General features: G+C 43.3%; 2 protein-coding genes across 2 annotated transcripts in view; both read right to left on the bottom strand.

Moving 5' to 3' along the window:
- The window catches only part of LOC147337073 (protein NLRC3-like), a 96,141-nt gene that overhangs the window by 47,728 nt on the left and 27,223 nt on the right, over positions 1-21,190 (bottom strand). The gene's annotated exons all lie outside the window — the stretch shown is intronic.
- Positions 649-19,840, bottom strand: LOC147337075 (uncharacterized). The gene is made up of 4 exons (XM_086285743.1): positions 18,896-19,840; positions 12,408-12,513; positions 1,674-2,606; positions 649-1,348 (listed from the first exon to the last, which is right to left on the bottom strand). Exons 2-4 carry the CDS (start codon positions 12,423-12,425, stop codon positions 656-658), a joined length of 1,644 nt encoding a protein of 547 aa, XP_086141869.1. The 5' UTR covers positions 12,426-12,513; positions 18,896-19,840; the 3' UTR covers positions 649-655.

The raw sequence follows: 21,190 nt of genomic DNA, 5'->3' as shown, positions 1-21,190 counted from the left end.
CAGCCACAGAAATCCTAAACAGGAAGGAGGAGCAGAGTTACAGTGGATCACTATCCAGCAGGGAAACAAGGTTTATTTCAATTTCTTGGCCATGAGTGAGATTTACTGAGTGGGCAAATTAGGGAGACGACACCATCAGATCCCGAGCCCTCCATGTGTTAATCAAGAGACGGCTGCTGTGCTACATCCATAAATAATGAATAAATTAGGAGCTAAAGCTGAAAGGCCAGTTTATTTGTACCATCTTCACGTGAACACATTCAAGAACATCACAGATGAAGAAACATTAAAAACTTCCACACTACATAAAGCAAGAAAAATAGTTTTTCTTTCAGGTGGTTTCAGAAAAACAGAAACATCAAACATCTCCAAGACTCTCTTTGAAAGAACTACAAACCTTTGTTCTCATGGTCCAATCATGAGTGAACTCCCCGATGAAGCCTTGTGTGCTAAAACATGTCAGAGTTTTAAAGGTTAAACATGAGTTTCCAAAACGTTTTGCTGGAGAACAATGAACTATTTGACTGAGTTTCAATCATTTACAGACGAGCAAAACCAGGACAGAGAAAAAAGGACAAAACTGACTCAGTAAAACAACAGAAAAGAAGATCCCATGTAGATCTGTATTATGTAGAAGTTCAGCCCAGCAACCAGTTCAGTTCAACACAAGTTTAAATGATTCTATCTGAACTCTGTGGAGCCTGATCTCAAGCTTTTTGAGTCTGACACAGAAACCAGAGGATCTTTCTGTGTCTTCAGATTCACTGTGATCCAGTGATGGGAGTGATTTCAGCCCTGAGTGATCGCGCTGATGTTTGCACAGAGCAGACAATGAGGTGAATGTTTGGGCACATTGGTAACAGTGAAACAGTTTATTAGTAACGTGGGATCGTTTGTGTGCAGAGTATGAACTGAGATTCCTGAAGCTCTTGTCACACTGGTCACAACTGTAGTTTCCTTCCATGTGTGCACGTTCATGAATGTTACGATGACCTGACTGTGAGAAGCTTCTCTCACAGTGTCTGCACTTGTGTGGTTTCTCTCCTGTGTGGACTCGTTTGTGTGATTTAAGCTGACCTCCAGTGGTGAAGGATGACCCACACTGATCACAGAGGTGCTTTTTAACCCCACTGTGAATCAGTTCATGTTGTTTTAAATCACTTGATGTGGTGAAGCTTCTCCCACATTCTTTGCAGTATTTCAGTTTGTCTCCAGTGTGTCTACGTTGATGTACTTTTAGGGTATTTTGCCGACTGAAAGTTTTTCCACAGAGGTCACAATGAAAGTCTTTCCCACCACCACAGTGATGACAGGGTTGAGAACTGGATCCATCTGTGTCGCTCTGCTTCTAAACAAAGACACAAAGACAGTGTAAGTCAGTCCTTCAACATTTGTATCCTGAACGTCGCCTGAAATAAAGAGCATCTCTGCAGACGTCCAACTACATTTGACTGTTTCAGTTAACACACTCAGTTTACTGGGCTGCAATAACTACAATACTACCACCATAATACTACAGTAATACTAAAATCATAACTGAAAGGAAAATCTGAATAATCACTCAGAGCTGCTTTTCCATGCAGTAGAATTGCTAACATGCTAACACAGTTTAATGAGCAGAGTTGTTCCAAACAGTCAGGCTAAAATGACAAGATAACAATATAAATACATACCTCACAGTAGCTGCACTTGTAGAGTCTCTTTCTGGTGTGGATCTGTTGGTGTTCTCTCAGGTAACGTGGAGATTTAAAAGTCTTATCACACAGGTCACATTGATAAGGTCTCTCCTCAGTGTGGGTAAACATGTGTCGTTGTAACTGTGCGTCTGTTGTAAACTCTTTGCCACACTGTTCACAGCAGTACACATCATGTCTGGTGTGAATGCGTAGGTGTGTATTTCGGTACCCTCTCTGGCTGAAAGTTTTTCCACAGATGTCACAGCTGTATGCCTTAATTCCAGAGTGGGTAACTAGATGACTCTGTAAGTTGCTACTGCGAGTAAAAGCTCTGCCACACTGATCACAGCTGTACGCTTTAACTCCACTGTGGATGAGTTGGTGTTCTTTTAGGTAACGCTTCAAGGAAAAAGACTTTCCACACAAGTCACAGCTGAACGGTCTCTCTCCAGTGTGGATGACCTGATGCTGTTTTAGTGAAGCCTTCTCAGTAAAACCCATCCCACACTCGTCACAGCTGTATGCCTTAATTCCAGAGTGGGTAACTAGATGCTTCTGTAAGGTGCTACTGTCAGTAAAAGCTCTGCCACACTGATCACAGCTGTATGGCTTAATTCCAGAGTGGGTAACTAGATGACTCTGTAAGTGGCTACTGCGAGTAAAAGCTCTGCCACACTGATCACAGCTGTACGCTTTAACTCCACTGTGGATGAGTTGGTGTTGTTTTAGGGAACCCTTCAAGGAAAAAGACTTTCCACACAAGTCACAGCTGAACGGTCTCTCTCCAGTGTGGATGACCTGATGCCGTTTTAGTTTAGCCCTCACAGTAAAACCCTTCCCACACTCGTCACAGGTGTGTTTTTTCTCTCCCTTTCCTCTGTGAGGTTTGTCGGCCTCCTGAGAGCGCTGACTTCTGGCTCCATGTTGGTCCTGCAGTGACAGAGATACAAACAGAGGCAGTGAGTGAAATGCAGTCGTGGAACAAACTCAACCTTCAAACTCCATTAACACTAGTTTTAAACCTGAAGGTGGAGCGTGGCACCAAACACCTTAAAGGTCTCTTATCCCCACCTGCTGGTAGTTCTAACACATTACATCCAACCTGCTGTTAAAGATAATTCATGACTGTTCAAACACTAAAATCATGCACACACACACACACACACACACACACACACACACACATTATTTTATAATTTAGATTATTTTGTTGTTTCCTATTACATATTTCTATAATTTGTATAGATTTATACAGAATTATTCAGTGATAATAAATCCTATGTTTGTTTATTCTAAAGGAACCCCGTTAGCTTCCACAACAGATGTTGCTCGTCTTCCGTCAAATACTCACATAAAATATTACACAATAAAGTGGATTCAAGATATCCACATAATTTCACTCTTACATCCACAGTGAGGTTTCACAATTGTTCAAATATAAGCAATCAATAATAATAATAATAATATCAATAACATTGAGGCACATTACACAAATTTCAAAAACAAATCGTGTCTTACAATATTTACAACAACTAAAAGCTCTGTAAATCGGCTTTTAAGTGTTCATTGAAGTTTTGAATAATTCTCTAATTTTTTAAGGCAACTTATTCCACTTAAAAGTTGCTCTAAATGTAACAGTTTTACAAAACGTTACTTTTAACTCGAGCATTTACTAAATTGCAGCTTGTTGAAAACTGTGTAATATGATGATGTATTTCATCTGGATACTGCAGCTGAGCAGAATAAATGTGGTGTGTTTAACAGAATTGCTTTCTTTAGAACTACAAGTAAGCCATAGAATATTTTAGCCTGTACAGGAAGCCAAGAAAGGTTATTATGCATTTGATCAATATTAGTATAGTATGAACATCTTCACACTAATCTGGACGCCTTATTCTGGACTAACTGAAGTCTGTTAAGATCTGTCTTATTAGCTGCTGACCAAATGATTGAACAATACTCCAGATGAGACATTACTAGTGCATTAATGACATCTTTCATAATGAAGAAGTGATACACAAAGAGCATTTCATAGCCATAGCTATGCCTTGTCGGCAGAGTTATGTGACATTAGTGATGTTTGTACTTTCAGCGTTAACTTGGTTTTAAAGCCTTTAAAATATACGCCGTTCAATAGTCGACCTTCATCTGACAGAGAATGTGATGATTTTGTGGATAATTAAAGTCAGTCATATATCCACAAACACAACAAGCTGAAAGTCAGTGATGCTGCTCGGTTTGCAGTCCTGAACATCACGGCACAAGCAGGATCCACTGCACTGTTAATGTTAGCTGTGTTATATTGCTGCCTCTGTTCGGTGGTGTCGAGCCAAACGCACTTTAACGTGTGTTTGAACGAGCTGACGGTTCACTCGTTAAGCTGAAAGAAAGATGCTTTAATCACAGCAGTCACACATGTGTCCACTGCACCATCTGGAACTCTTCTTGTTTACACTCGTAATAACACAAACACTAAATCCTGCTTCTCTGGTGCTGTTGTGTAGCAGTGTGTACACCTGAGACTGTCACCTGTCTGTCTGTCCTGCACTCTCTCTCTGTTTCTTTCTCTCTGATTGTGGAATAAAAGTATGAACATGTGTTTATAAGTTACACTTGTGTTTGAATCCTGCAGCTTATCACACATTTGATTTCCATGTGTGACGACTGCAAGTGTCCAGAGTGAGGACAGACTGAGGGAGCCACTGCTGCACATCATCTGTGAGGCTTTGCAGCCCTGATGATCCACCAGGACAAACTCAGCAGTGTGTGAGGAAGAGGAGGAGGAAGAGCCAGCAGCAGCTGACAGATGGAGGGAATAGACAGACTGTTCCCTGTTTGTGAAGGACTGCTAGGAAAGTTTAACATAACTGTCTGTGCTGAATCAGTCTTATTAGGTAATGTTCAAATAATGTGATCAGCCCAGTGTTTTCAGTGTGGGAGAAAGTACTCAGGGCCTTCAAGTTACACACTATGAAAGGCAGCAACAAGTTTAATGTTCAGAAACCTAAAGTCTGTATCAGCAGCAGAATGGAGCTAAAAATAAATGTTGGTTTCAGTTCTATGAAGCTTTGAGTATTTTGGATCAGTAGCTGCTGTGTTTGTTGCATCATATTGCTGTAACTGTTTATATGCTTTATATATTCTGAGGTAAGTTGATCTATAGTGTTACATCATATTCTATAAGGATGTTATGTGTTTGTATACTTTCTGCCCAGTTTGACCCATTTAGCAGAAGTCAGCCTGTTTAAGGCTCTGATATCTATTCTGTGTGACTTACAGCAGTTATGACATGGTCTGATTTTCTCACCCAATAAAGGAATATTTCATATATCAGTCTACTCTTCATTCTATCAGACACAGTTATCACACCACAGTTATCACCCCACTTCCCCTGCCGGTGGCGGACTCCCTCGGGTGTCGGTGCGTTGGTGGTTCTTTGTATCTGGGGGTGGGCATCCGGGTACACACCGGCTCACTCCTTGGCGGCCGCTTATTGGGGCTCGCTCGGGCCATTTCAGAGGTGGGGTGCCCCCGGCCTCTCGGCCTGGGGCTCAGTCACTCAAGCACAGCTGGCTGCCGGCGGAGCTCACGGGCGCGTCACTGCAACTCCCCCTGGCTTCTGCTCCGCGGCTGCTGAATGAGCCCTCATCTGGGACTCTCCTTAGCTCTTACTGGGACAGTGGCACAGCTTCCCCTCTGTGGGTCTTCCTTGGTCTCTTGTGTTCTGGGGGCCTCTGGATGTCTGGAGTTTTGATCTCCTCCATACCTGCTTGATACCATAAAGGACAGGGCTGTGGCCCCCCCACACTCCCTAGCAGATCATTACATGGAGAAACCTTTGGAATGCAAGCATGTTGATCCACACAGGTATGCACACATGGGTATACACAGACGCGGACTACAGCTTTCTTGGCTGCTGCCTCAAAGCACACTGTGCGCTGTCTATCTTGAGTGTTGCACAATATCGTTTATTATTTAGTAACTATTGATATCTATGGCTAGCTAGTTTATTGTGATGGTGCTTTTTTTTCTATTATTATGTTGCTCTTTGTTGTTTGCTGTCTCCTCTGTTTTTTTTTTCTCCATACAGGTGACCCAGGAGTTTTTTTTGTTTGTTTTTTGTTTGTTTTTTTTCTCTCTTCCCCCCCTTCTCACCGTCTCTTCTCCCCTTTGGTTTTCTTTCTTTCTCTCCCCCTCTTTCTTTCATTCTTTCCCCCTGTCCTATCCCACAGTTATGTCTGTCCCGTTTGCAACTGAAAATAAAATAAATTCATAATTATAATAAAGGTCAATCAAATGGACCAATATGGCAAGGCCATGAAATTCAAATTCAAATTTTATTTGTCACGTACACAGTCATACACAGTACGATACGTAGTGAAATGCTTGGACAACTGCTCGTGACCTAAAGAAAACAAAAAAGGAAAAGGCTATGAATAAGATAGGAAATAAATATGAAAAATTAAAAAGGGTAAATTTAACTAGGAAGGAATAAAATATAAATTAAGGTTAAAAATGAAATAACTGTACAACACAAATTAGAATGAAGGGTAAATTTAACTGGGAAGAATAAGATAAAATATATAAATTAAAGTTGAAAATAAAATAACTGTACAACAAAATACACAATACACAATATAGAACTATATAAGAATGTATGAAGAAATATAAATAAATATATACACAATAACAGCAGCTGTACAAGTATTAACCGGAAATGAAGAATATAGTGACCAGTGTTGTGCAAAACCAAAGTCCAGAAAGTCCAGTGTGTGTGTAAGAACTGTATGTGTGGGTCAGGACTGTGTGGTGGTGTGATTGAGAGACCGTATCGCCTGCGGGAATAAGCTCCTCCTCAGTCTCTCTGTGTTGGTCTTCAGGGAGCGGAATCGCTTTCCTGACCTCAACAGAGAGAACAGTCTGTTGTTGGGATGGCTGAGGTCCTTCACCATCTTCCTGGCCTTGGTCCAGCACCGCCTGCTGTAGATTGAGTGCAGGTCAGGGAGCTCGGAGCGGATGGTGCGCTCAGCTGACCGCACAACCCTCTGTAGAGCTCGTCTGTCCTGCATGGTGCTGTTCCCGAACCAGGTTAAGATGTTTCCCGCCAGGATGCTCTCTATGGTGCACGAGTAAAAGTTCCTGAGCACCTTGGAGGGCAGTTGGAAGTCTCTCAAGCGTCTGAGGTGGTAGAGACGCTGTCGGGCCTTTTTCACCACGGTGTTGATGTGACAGGACCATGACAGGTCCTGCGTGATGTGAACTCCGAGGTATTTGAAGCTGTCCACTCTCTCCACTGGGCACTCGTTGATGACGGGGGTCTGGTAGTTCCTCTCCTGCTTAGTGCTGAAGTCCACTATCAGCTCCTTTGTCTTACTGACGTTTAGAAGGAGGTTGTTCCTCTGGCACCAGTTCTCCAGATTCCTAATCTCCTTCAGGTAGGCCGTCTCGTTGTTATCAGAGATCAGGCCCACCACGACGGTGTCGTCAGCAAACTTGATGATGGTGGTGGAGCTGGTAGTGGCCACACAGTCATATGTGTACAAAGAGTACAGCAGGGGGCTCAGAACACACCCCTGGGGGGCTCCAGTGCTGAGAGTGGTGGAGGCTGAGACATGTCCGCCCATCCTTACTGCCTGTGGTCTGCCAGTTAGGAAGTTGGAGATCCACTGACACATAGATGAGCTGAGTCCCAGATGCTCCAGCTTGGTGGTGAGTGTGGAGGGAATTATGGTGTTAAATGCAGAGCTGTAGTCTATGAAGAGCATTTTAACATAATTCCCCCTTCTAGTGTCCAAGTGAGTGAGTGATGTGTGGAGGAGATGAGAGATGGCATCGTCTGTGGAACGATTTGGACGGTAAGCGAACTGTAGTGGGTCCAGTGTGTCTGGTAGTGAAGAAATGATGAAGTCTCTGACCAGGCGTTCAAAGCACTTCATCACTACTGAGGTGAGGGCTACAGGGCGATAGTCATTGAGAGAAGCAGGGTGGGGTTTCTTCGGGACAGGAACAATGATGGACTCTTTGAAGCATGTGGGGATCACCGACTGAGATAAAGAGATGTTGAATATCTCAGTGAACACAGGAGCTAGCTGGTATGCGCAGTCTCTGAGGATACGACCTGGGATGCCGTCTGGTCCTGCTGCTTTCCTGGTGTTCACTCTCTTGAAGGCTCTCCTTACTTCATGCTCGGAGATGACGAGCACGTTTCCGGTGCTGGCAGTATCTTCCTGTCTGCAGCCGTTAGCGCCGCTAACACAAGCATTGTTGGAGACCTTAGCTGCAGCCTCGAAGCGAGCATAGAAAGTGTTCAGCTCGTCTGCCAGAGTCACGGCCGCGTTCGTCATACCGGTTGTTGGTGCTTTATAGTCCGTTATTGTCCTTAGTCCCCGCCACAGGCTCCTAGAGTCACTCTGTTGGAGTTGTGACTCTAGTTTCCTCCCGTAGCGCTGCTTCGCCTCTTTCACCGCCCTCCGCACGTTATATGACGCGGCTTTGTACGGGTCCATGTCCCCCGTCATGAGTCCCGTGTTGTAGGCAGCGGTGCGGGATCTCAGAGCGTCGCGGATGGTTTTGTCCACCCACGGCTTCTGGTTGGGAAACGTTGTGATAGTCTTTGTCTCCACGGTATCATCCGCTAGTTTCCCGATGAATCCCACAACCGCTTCCGTAAACACGTTGACGTCATCGTCGGAGCTGTTTCTGAACATGCCCCAGTCTGCGTCATCGAGTGCGTCCTGTAACGCGGCCACCGATTGATCCGTCCAGCGCGCGACCTTCCTCTGAACCGGAACTTCCTGTTTCAGCCTTTGTTTGTATTTTGGCATGAGGAAGATGGCGGCGTGATCAGATTTGCCAAACGGGGGGCGGGATTGTGCCTTGTAGCCGTCCTTGACCGTAGTGTAGCAGTGGTCCAGTGTCCTTTCACCCCTGGTGGGGCAGGTGATGTGTTGATAAATGTTCGGCGCTGCGCGTTTGAGGTTGGCGCTATTAAAGTCCCCCGTCACAATAAGCGCAGCGTCCCGGTGTTGTGTCTGGTGCTGTGTGAGTGCCTCATGCAGCTCGCATAAGGCGGTGACCGTGTCCGCTTGTGGTGGAATATAAACGGCACTTACGATGACCGATGTAAATTCCCGAGGTAGATAAAAAGGACGACACATGATGGACAGTAGTTCCAGATTTGGTGTGCAGGAGCGTGTGAGAGGAACAACGTTCGCACTGTTGCACCAGTTGTTGTTCACCATTAAACACACGCCGCCTCCCCTTGACTTCCCCGAGTCCCGTGTCCTGTCCATGCGGTGAACCGAGAAGAACTCGGCCGGCTGGATGGCGTGGTCCGGCACCTCTGGGTTCAGCCATGTCTCGGTGAAGCAGAGGAGATTGCAGTCCCGAATGTCTCTCTGGAACTTTATCCTGGCCCTGAGGTCGTCAAGCTTGTTCTCCAGTGACTGGACGTTGGCGAGCAGGATGCTAGGCAGAGGTGTGCACGAGCTCTCAGCCTGTTCCTGACGCCGGCTCGCTTCCCTCTAGGCCGCCGCCGCTTCCCTTTGTTCTCCCTCGAGATCTCACTCGGCCAGCTCGGATCCGGAGTTAAAAACATCGAATTGTGAGTACATTGTAAACCAATAGAAACAAGAGTGTCACTGTCATACCTAATGTACCCAATGGTGATGATTTTGCCGATTTAGAAACGCTGAAAACTAACTTAAAAAAACAAAGACAAAGAAAAAGTGGTCGGAGCAGTCGTGACGGCAGCCGACCTCACCGGCGCCATCTTAATTCAATGATGATCCACTTGGTAAAATAAATCCGCTTGGCATCTTTCTTGGCCTCAAGACAACAATTCTGATGGCTATAGATCCAAACGGGACAAAAAAAAAGAAAAAAAAAGAAGACAGTTATCACAGCTCCTACGTTTGCTTTTTACACATACCGTATTTTCACGACCATAAGGCGCACTTAAAAGTCTTAGATTTTCTTCAAAAAGTACGGCGCGCCCTATAGCGCAGTGCGCCCTACTATAGCGCAGTGCGCCCTACTATAGCGCAGTGCGCCCTACTATAGCGCAGTGCGCCCTATACCTGTTCTTTTATACCTGTATAAAAGAACAGGTATGTGCATTATGCAGAACATCGTTGTTTTAACAACCCTGAAAATGCCAAAGAGACACGCTTGCGAAGCACAGTTTAAACTGAAGGCCATCAGCTACGCGGAGGAACATGGAAATCGAGCAGCGGCGAGAGAATTTAAGATTAACAAATCGATGGTTTGCAAATGGAGGAAGCTAGAAAACAAGCTCCGGCAGGTCAAGAAAACGCAGCTGAGTTTCCGCGGACATAAGGCGAGGAGGCCCGAGTTGGAGGAAAGACTCGAGCGGTGGATCATCGAGCAAAGAACGAGCGGGAGAAGCGTTTCGACGGTCACCATTCGGCTAAAAGCAGTTTCACTAGCTGAAGAGATGAACATTGAACATTTCCAAGGAGGCCCGTCTTGGTGCTTTCGTTTGATGAAACGGTGCCATTTTTCCATCCGGACCAGGACTACGGTAGCGCAGCAACTTCCAGCGGATTATAAGGAAAAGCTGGCCATCTTCTGCTCCTACTGCAGCAAACACATCGGCGACAAACACATCCAGCCCAGCCACATCACAAACATGGACGAGGTCCCGCTCACTTTTGACATCCCGGTGAGTCACACTGTGGAGAAGAAGGGGACCAGCACGGTAGCGATACGCACAACGGGGTATGAAAAGTCTTCTTTTACTGTTGTGCTTGGCTGCCATGCTAATGGACAGAAACTGCCGCCTATGGTGATTTTTAAGCAAAAGACTTTGCCTAAAGAGAAGTTTCCAGCAGGAATCATCATTAAGGCAAATGAAAAGGGCTGGATGGATGAGGAAATGATGAAAGACTGGCTGAGGGAGGTGTATGTAAGGAGACCAGGTGGTTTTTTCCACGCATCACCATCGCTGTTGATCTGTGACTCTATGCGTGCCCACCTCACAGCCGATGTGAAAAAACTAGTGAAACAAATGAACTGTGAGCTTGCTGTCATTCCGGGAGGCCTGACAAAGGAACTCCAACCGCTGGACATCGGTGTGAACCGCCCGTTCAAAGTAAGGCTGCGAGCGGCCTGGGAGCGATGGATGACCGATGGAGACCACAGTTTCACCAAGAGTGGAAGGCAGCGCCGGGCGAGTTACGCCACAATTTGCCAATGGATTGTAGATGCTTGGGCTAACATGGCTGCTGGCTCTGTTGTTCGAGCTTTCGCAAAAGCCGGCATCGTTTCCGAGGAGCCGCACGGCACGGAAAGTGACTCTGACAGTGAAGAAAGTGAACCTGGCATGTTTGATGGAGATTTAGCGCAGCTGTTCAATTCAGACACAGAGGATGAGGACTTCGATGGGTTTGATTGATGATAAAAATGTGAGTACCAAACTTTGTTTTGCTCCTGCTTTATTTTTAAATACGCACACTTGTATGCTTGTGTGTTGTTGATGATGACGATTACTGGTAATAAAAATGTGAGTACCGAACTCAGGTTTGCTCCTGCTTTATTTTTAAATACGCATACGGTACTTGTATGCGCCCTATGATCCAGTGCGCCTTATGTATGTGTTAAATACAGTAAAGGCACACATAACTGAGACATGATACATAGATATGATACATCTGTATACACACTGTCACAGATACTTGTCTGTGAGTGAAGTGATTAATATGATAACTATAATATTGGCCATATCATATTTACACTGACTTTAGTCTCATGAACAACATCAGCTAATTGTTATTTACAGCTAATCTTAAACGACTGTTCAGCACAGAAATGAAGCCCAACAATCATGTTTCACAGTCCTGTGGTCTCAGCCTCAGATACTCATCAAATCACACAGAGCTCATGTAGAAACAAATGAACTAAATATGTTCTCCTTCATTTCTGTCAAACAAAGCTGTATGAAACGTTTCCAGCTGTTAGTATCATGGTTGCTAGGCAACCTGGGCAGCGCGACGGAGGCTAGACGTCCCATTTCACGAGCCTACGAGCCTCGCACTTCGGCCTTAGCGGTCTTTGAGTACGCGGCCCTTGAGGACTTTAAAGCTGCAGAACCTGAATCGGGATACAGCCATGATGATCTCCAGCCTCGTGCTCGCCAACATTCTCACCTGAGTTAAGAAGACGATCACTGAAATGGTCTCAGCAGGTCCTTTGATGACAGCAATGAAATGCAGTGGTAAGGCTTTTTGGGGATTAAGTTCGTTTTCATGGCAAAGAAGGACGATGCAGTTCATCTGATCACTCCTCATAACATTCTGGAGTGCAGGCAAAATGCTATTATAAAAACTTAAGCAGCAACTTCTCCAGGTTCCAATATTTATGCAATTCTCAAACCTTTTGGCCACGACTGTATAACCTCTTCTGAAGTTTAGTGGATATTATACATGGTTATGCTCAGGATGTGTCGGCCAGTTTCCACTGGAAACGCCTTTTGGTTAAACTGTCAGCGAGGAATTTGCATTTGCACTGTTACATTTTTATATAACTTTAATGCACATAAACAACAGCTGCTTGTTTCAGTGAAAATACATTGATGGGTTTTTAATAAAGTTGTGCAGCTGTAAAGTATTTTATCTGGTGTCAATTCTATCGTCAGCTACATCGTTATGGCAAATGTTCAAATGTATATGGTGATAAATATCTTTGGTCATATGGTCCTGCTCTGTCTGTCACCTTCTGTGTTGAGCTCATTGTTTCCTCTGTAGTGGCTGAGCTGAGTCCAAGTAGCTGAAAATGTTCCTCTGCTGCTCCGTCAGACTCTCCTCCTCCTGCTGATCAGCTGGGACACAAAACAGATCTTTGTTAGGCTCCACACTGCACTGAAGAGTCAAAGTGTCTCATATGTTCATCTGACAAGTAAAAGAACACATTTTTGTTTCCCGAGGTGGGCAACTTGTTGGAAACAAACACAAAAGGTTTGAGCACTGATACCTGCCATTGCTGCCATTGAAAGATGCAACGCCAGCAATGTGGATTGGTTTGAGTCTTGACAATCCACATTGCTGGCATCTTTCAATATGTTTGAATGCACCAGTGTAAGTGCAGCCACTCAGACTCAATGTGTTCATAGAAACAGGTGCAGATGTGTCACGAGTTCATCCAGCAGTAGCTATGGCACTTGGCCACAGGGGGCAGCAGTGGACTGACCTGCATTTGAGACTGCTCCAGCTGCTCTGTGACAGTCAGTAGATCTGCTACAAATTGCAGATCACATGCAAGTTTTGGAAATGACATTATAAATATTCCTAACTTAGCCACGGCAGCATTGTTGATGTATTACCTATATTGGCTGAAAATGTTCATTTGCAGAGAAAAGACTGAATAACAGGAGTGGTGATTCCTGTAACTTTGTGTATATAATTTGGCATTTCTTACTGATGTAGGCCAAAAATAAATACATAAACTGAGCACCTGATGGCTTTGAACTTTTGTTGTCCATCTTCCATTGGTTTGAATTTTGCGCTCCAGTACAAACACAAATCCCCCAACCCGAGGATCAGCACAATTAACCTAACAGACCTACACCTTAGTTCACAGATTCACTTTGTCTAAGGTTGATTTCTGGGATTTCACACAACCCAGGATTCAGATCGTGAATCCATGATGGGCTTGGATTTACATCATTATAAATGAAATGTGCTCTACTTGGAAGCAGCCGGCCCCGCCCCTTTTGACGGGTTGTGTGAGACTTTAAATCATCAAACTGTAAATTATAAATTAAATTGTTATTGATCCTTTACCCCGAGTCCTAAAGTGTAGATTTATTTTCTTACTCTTCTTATATTTATTGTTTGTTTACTTGCACCGCTGTAACTGCAGCCTCGTCGTCTCGTCTCTCTATCCGGTTGTTCAGTGATGACAAGACGAATCCTACTTCCGGGCCTAAAGTAGTCTGCGTTTAATATGGCTTTTGTGTTGTTAACATGTTTAATGTTATGTATTTTCTTCTATTTGATCTCAAAAAGCTCCTAAAACAGTCAGCGATCACTATTGACCTCCCTCGGCTTTTATTACAGCTAATCATTTATTTAAGCTCAGTTTTTAAAACCTTAGGATGTAACTACAGCCCAGCCCATGCAGCAGTATATGAATGACTAATCTCGTATTGTGGATAGATTATCTCAGTTGTTCTCCTGGCTGAAGTTTGGTCCTTTTACAGCATCCTGCCATGCGATTACATTTGTTCCTGACCACCGAGAACACTCACGTTAACTTTTATCGAGTGGAAAAAAAAGTTAGCTTGTTTATATTATGCTAACATAGCAGTGTCGCTAGCGGTCACGTAGCACATCATTATATATCAGCTAGCCCAACTTCAGTAACCCTACAAACGTCACTGCTGTTTAGTTTTCTGTCTTCATTTATGCTGGAAGTGATAACAGAGTTGTACGTTTTAATTTGTTTCCAAAACCCCACAGTCAGGACATGCTATATTGTATTTAGATAGAAGCTAGCGAGCTAACTCCCTGCTAACTTCTAACTCCGTTAAATGTCATAAATTCCGTTTTCATGGATGCCTGGATGTTAAACTCAATTGTTACACCTGGTAGAGCAGAACGCTGATCATTTTATTAAAGATGAAAGACTTTAGACAGTTTTTCAACTCTCAGTAATGCCATAGTGATCGTTTGATATATGGACCTGCAGCGGAGTTTAGGCCCAGACACGGCTAGTGACGTCAGACTGAACAACCGGATATGCTGGACTGTCTGTAGCGGAGATGACAATAAAGTTTATGTCTGTGAAGGTTCTCAGTCATCCAGATCATCGTAGTCAAAGGAGCTTTTATAGAAAAGCGTCTGGTCTTCTTTAAGTTACTTGAAGACGTTTCACCTCTCATCCGAGAAGCTTCTTCAGTTCTAAGGTCAAATGGAGGAGAGTCCCAGATATAAACCTAGTGGGAGTGACCCCCCACAGAGGGACAAAAGAAGAAGCTTCTCGGATGAGAGGTGAAACGTCTTCAAGTAACTTAAAGAAGTCCAGACGCTTTTCTATGCAAGCTCCTTTGACAATAAAGTTTACTTTGACTTCAGCAGCGCGCAGGCGCACCGAGGGCTCTCGCGCTCACTTTATATAATTTAGAAAAAACATCGGTGCAGATTATAAGTCTGTATCATAATATCTGTTTGTTGTGTTGTTTTTATTTTGTTTTGCGAGTTGGTTATTAGATGCCGCTGCAGCCAGCCAGAGACTCCCCGCCATAATAAACTACGTATTCTCTTATTGCTGTTACCAAGTTCCTGTGAAAAGCAGATTTTTCCCACTGCTGACTCAGCTGGATCAGGGAGAGTGACTGAGGCAGATATTGAGCTGTCAGTGTTTTTATATAACATTAAAGTCCCTGAGGGTATGGCACCAAGCACCATTGAGAATTCCCCAACACTGTTTGACAAGTTTGACGAGCATCTTGACTTTTGGTCTTTGGATATTAACAGTCCTGGATATGTGACTTCTTGTTTAACAGAAATGTTACAGAGAGCATTTGCAGTGCAGCCTTTAATTGCTAGTAATTCACATTTTTTTTAGATTTCGACATAAAGCAGATGCCTCAGAGAAATCACTAATAACACTAAGGGCTGGACGGATTTGATTTGCATTCTTCAAGAAGAGTGTGGTGTCATCAGCTAGCTGGCTGATGATGAGCTCCTTATCAGCTGTGCTGATTCCTTGTATAACAGGTCAAATCTCGGGGTGGAGTCTTAATCGTTTTAATTGAGCTATTGCCATTCGTGTACAAGGTTTTGATAGCTTTACAGAAAAATGCCAAATTTTTCCAAAGAGTGGAAAATAAATTGATGTTCAATTGTATCAAAAGCCTTTAAAAAATCCAGGAAGAGAATGAAGCTATAGTCAGATACCAAATCAGAGTAATCAAGTAGATCTAAAACCAGTCTCATGTTCTTAGAAAGGTGTCTGTTTCTCATAAAGCCTGATTGTGTCTCATCGATAATTGTGTCCAAGAACTCTTTCATTCTGTTAGCAAGTACTAAAGCCATAATCTCATAGTCATCATTGAGCAGACAGATGGGTCTCCAATTATCAATAAGAAGTAAGTCTTTGTTTGGCTTTGGAATAAGTGTTATGAGACCCTGAGTAAGAGTAGGAGGGAGGATGTTATTCTCTACACTTCCTATGAAAAGCTGCAGTAAGAACGGAGCCAGGAGATTAGAAAATGATTCATAAAACTCTGCAGTTAAACCACCTGTGCCGGGAGATTTGTTGGCCTTAAGTGCAGAAATAGGATTACAAACGTCCTCCACAGTCAGAGGGCTGTCACAGTGACTTCTATCTTCCACAACAATAGTTTTTAGGTTTTTAATATTATTGAGAAACAGCGTTGAGACATATATATATATATATATATATTCTACTTTTCTAAATGATTGACTATTTCAATGGAGAACCTAAATGACACGGACCCGTGTTTGTTATTACATATCTCTATTTTGAATGTGACAAGTCTATCATTGCCTGTTATTCATAGGTATTAACAGAGTTTTTGGCCTTTTTTTCCTCTATAACAGTTAATTGACTCTTTACAGTGGCCTGCTATGGTTAATAATAACATGTTCAGTCATGAGTGAAATCAAAGCTTTTCTTCACTTTAGCATTTAACATTCCCAACAATATAATGTGATACCTTAATTAAAACACAGCTAATAAAACACAATTTTCTTAATGCAAACATCAGTGACTCAACATTAGCAACCAAAGGGTTCAGTCTGCAGCTCACACTCATGTGAAGCTACAGCCTCCCCCTTTAGTCTCTGTCATCCTTCTGCTCCTGCACAAACAAAGCAAGACAAAACCTCCACCCTTCTTCTACAGGCTGGGTGAATTGTTGTGGACATTCACTAATCCTAAAGTCGGCACCGTTTTTGTCTCAGTATCAAGTCAGTTAAACTTTTAGTCATCAGTCCATCACAGTCCAGTCACATGCATACATCCACACACATTCATACCAGATATTGCTGATAATGGAGTCTCACGCGCAGCCTATTCGAGGCTCCATCACCAGCAAGATGACGTCATCATTTTAAAGGAAAACAGCTCCTTGTTTTTGGACTGGATTGACTCGCTGCAATCCTTTTAGGCTCAGGACTTCTCATGTGATCAATGTCACATATCAGTGAATTTCTCCCAAGCCCATTATAATCATGGAGAAAAACACTTTGCCACTGTTTCCAGTAAGAATATTTTATAGCGCTTTAAAGTTCAACCTCTCAGGTCTGGATTAAAGAGCTGATTTGTTAAATCGGGAACTCACAAAATACCAAAATATCACCACCGGTGGATCACACCTCTCAGATGTTCTTATCTCAGTGCACTGTAACAAAAGCACAAACAAATGCAACCAATAAAATACTAATAAAGTAACAAATACTGGGGCCCATTGCAAACATGTCCAAGCATAAAACCATCTTTCTCTCTCTTAGAGAAAGAAAACAATCCAAACCTCACTGATAAAATCAACCTAGTGTCAAGCAAAACCCAAAAATCAACCAAAACTTCACCAGAAAGTTTTCCTCCCTCCCGGGACAATATTGTGCAGGAATACAGGCACCGTAACTCCTTTTGCACTGACAAAAACATGTTGGATTTACTTGATTCAATAGTGGACACTGGTTGCACACAAAGGTTTTGCTTTGGCAGAAACTTAAACAACTGAGTTAAATCAACACAACCTTTTCATATTCAGTAAAGCTGCATGTTGTGTTCATAAAACACGATTGAAACATGTTCAGATGGAGTAAGTTGAGCTCCTGGAACATTTTAATCCTTCAATTGAAATTGAATGGGTCTACAACAACTACCATCCTCCTATCTCTATCCTGGTTGCAGCAGGGCTGGGAAATAACCCTGAAGTGATAGGTTACCAGGCAGGGTACACCCTGGACAGCTCACCAGTCTATCAGATAGAAACACACAGCCGTTTACATTCATGGATAATTTAGCCCAGGACCTTCTTACTGTGGAGCAACAGCACTAACCAGCATGCCAACAATGGAGGAAATACAGGAAAGCTATGATTTCCTGTATTTGAGGCAGAATTATTTTGTTCTTGCCCTTGACAGGTTAATCCACAATAAATAGCAACAGCATGCATGTGGTGTGTGTGTCGTTGTCTGCCTCTTATAACTCCAGTGATTTTCCTGTAGTTTGAAATCTTATGCGGTGTTGACACAATAATTTGTTGTAAACCAGGAAATTCCCAACTGTGGTAGAAAGCACAGCTTAGCCTTAGCAAATGTTCAAAGAAAAGTCGTGACTTCCTGATTTCTGCTTCACTGATAAATATTGTCACACTGGGGTTTTTGCAAATGATATCAGTGAGCACTGTGTGGCAGCTGGAGTCAGACAACTGAAGCTCCCACAATCAAGACCACAAACAGCTTTCAAAGGAGATTTGAAGCTTTTCTGGCAGCAAGCTTCATGATTTATGGGACTGGAACTGGAACAGAAACTACCTGATCACCAATGGTGAGCTGGCATGGAATTATTTTTATGACATTTTATCAAAGTTATAAATAAGCGTGCCCATTAACACATAGTGAGTGAGCATGTTGTCTTCCCACGCAGTGAACAGCGGACGCTAATGTTTTTGTCACTTTTTACAGAGTCAAACTCAAAGTAAGGTCAGTGCTTCCACGCTTTAAACGCTGCACGCTCACACTCTCTCCACACTCGATAGATTATCCATTGTTCATCTGCACACAGCTGCGGTTTTAGTAACGCAGTAACGCAGCGTGCTTACGGGAAAGTAACAGTAATCTAATTACCTTTTTTGCAATAGTAATCCCTCACTTTACTCGTTTCTTGAAAAAAGTAATCGGATTACTTCCCATCTCTGGTTGGAGCTGTGCACTTGTGGGTTCCACCTTGTGTACACGTTTATCTTTGCTGTGTGTACTTGTACCTCTGAGTGGAAGCTGAACTCTTGAGTTCGAGTATCGAAGCATCAGCTGTGACGTTAAAGTCCAAACAGCTCGTTCATTTGACGTGCAAATGAACGAAGGTAACGCCGTTTTCATGTGGATGTGTCACTGAGACACTTTCCACATCCACAGCTCACAAAATGGGAAAACTATAGAAGTATAACAATGAAGAAGTTACTATGTTACGGGTCCCAAGGATGAAGACCTCGATGACAAATATGTTACCTGTAAAAGCAGGTGAAGAGCAGAGTAAGGAAGACACGATGCGTCTCTGCTTTCCTCCAGAACGTGTCTGAGTCTGATTTATTTCACACAAATAAATGCTATAAAACACTAAACATGAGCTTTCAATATACTGTTCAGCTGGTTCCTCATTCACATCAATTACATTTACTTATTTCACAACATCAGTGAAATATACTCTTTTTAACTGGTTCAGTTTCTCAAGTTCACACTTCTTTCCATAACAGCTACATCCTTTTATCATATCAATAAACACATCACATTGTCTTCTGCAGTGTCTTACTGGCTAAACAGTTCTATTCAATAACAGCATTGGTAAATACATTACATTTGTTCCCTCCAGTAATTTACTGGCAAAATCACTATTTAGTGCATCATGAAACACAGCTTGTTTAATCAACCCATGAATGCCTCTGTTAGCTACACAGAGTTGCTCAGAGTGCTTGTGTTACACTAGCTAATCTACTCAGTCACTTTAACAGAACTATTAACATTCACATCTCACAGAACTGATTTGATTGGAGCATTACAACACGTTTGCACAGAGCATAGGAGCGCACTGACTCTGCTTCACGAGCGCTCCACCTAACGAGCGGGCTCGCGGTGCGGTCGCGCGGGACACTCCTCTGGTTTTCTCCCGTGTTTACATATAAATAACTTTGGCGGACCGCCTTAACTCTCCCATTCACATTAACGTGGGTAACCATGGTGACAATAAACAACATTTTCGGTGCGAGCACCGTGTACCGACCTGTAAAAGCAGGTGAAGAGCAGAGTAAGGAAGACACGATGCGTCTCTGCTTTCCTCCAGAACGTGTCTGAGGAAGCAGCGGAAGGTGGGCTCCACTTACTGCTCCCCGAAACCCCGGAGCAAGCACCAAAGTTCCGCCCTCACTGCTTTCTAACATAAAATGAATCCCTGTTACATGGATTTTCTATCCTCTTAAAGAAACTGAAAATAAATACATATAGCAATGAAAAATGTCCCGTTACATGAGTGTTTTACACAAAATAATATTCATGTGGTCATTCCCTCACAGGGGTGCCACAACTACACTGCTGTTTTGACAGAGACACAGTGTGTTTATCTAACTTGGCTGAAGCCAAAGTTCTCCAGACAAATTCAGTCTGTTTCTGCCAAGTGTGAACTCACTGGATGAGCGCCAGATACACAGAATCAAAAAGGGATAAATTACTTTTCTTATGTCATGTTCCCGTCACAAACTGGCTCAAGGAGAGGGGAAGCAGGAGTCCACAGATGAAATGTTCCTATAAATAAAGTGGAATTTATTCAAACTTTACCAAAACTTCAACACATCAAATACAAGCAGTTCAGCAGGGAGTGGATGTGTGTTGCATGTGCCAGGTGGATGCAGAGAGAGGCCAGGGCCACGTTCAAACCTGAACACGCTGCACAGTGTTTTCTTCCATTTGTTAGGGATGAATGAAATGCTTCCTTGAAAGGATGTGTGCAGTCACCAGTGGGCGTGGAAGCATGTGCGCCCTCATTTGGTGGGTGTGCAAGAAAAGTCCTCCTGTCACACAGCAATGCCTACATAAATCACACCACTCTGCTTAAAATAATAATGTTTAGTGAAGCAGGTGAAGCAAAGGGCTGCTTTTAATAGGCTGGGAGACCCAGGTGTGCTGCTTTAGCTGCTGAGCCTCTTATGACAGAACAGCGGAGAGTGGTAAGAAGGGAGGAGGGGGTCTGGCTGTGTTTGTGAACGATAGATGGTGTAACTCTGGGCATTTCTCTATCAAAGAGACGCTATGCTGTAAGGACATTGAGCTGCTAGCGGTTAGCATGCGACCGTACTATCTACCACGAGAGTTTACACACGTGATTATGATAGCTGTGTATGTCCCGCCCTCTGCTAACGCTGCAGCAGCCTGTGAGGTCCTGCACACTGTAACCAGCAGACTCCAAACACAGCACCCTCAGGCCCTTTTCCTGATCTCTGGGGACTTTAAAGATGATGTAACCATTTAATTATGGTTACATAATTAATTATGTAATTAATTATGTAACCATAATTAATTGCATAATTAATTACATAATTAATTATGTAATTAATTATGCAAAAATGTGTCTCCAATCAAAGCTCTGTAACTTCAGAGGTGATGTTCATATGTTGACTAATGGTTTTCTTTCATTTTTGATGTACTGCAGAATATTTGTATAAAATCCAGGCCAGGAAAATCTCCTTCATGTGTTTCTGTGTTTTGTCTTCAGCTACGTTGACACAAAGGTAGAGAGGACGTCAGCTGACGGAG

Source organism: Aulonocara sp. 'chitande type north' Nkhata Bay, linkage group LG3 (assembly GCF_057382095.1).
Source record: "Aulonocara sp. 'chitande type north' Nkhata Bay isolate Kocher_YH1m ecotype deep benthic linkage group LG3, A_spYH_male_GT1.1, whole genome shotgun sequence".
Classification (NCBI taxonomy): Eukaryota; Metazoa; Chordata; class Actinopteri; order Cichliformes; family Cichlidae; genus Aulonocara; species Aulonocara sp. 'chitande type north' Nkhata Bay.
This window is presented reverse-complemented; position numbering and strand designations above follow the sequence as displayed.

Coding starts and splice junctions, on each gene's coding strand:
- LOC147337075 (XM_086285743.1), bottom strand. Junction 1,349..1,673: donor ACAAGTGCAGCTACTGTGAG/GTATGTATTTAT, acceptor GTCTTTGTTTAG/AAGCAGAGCGACACAGATGG.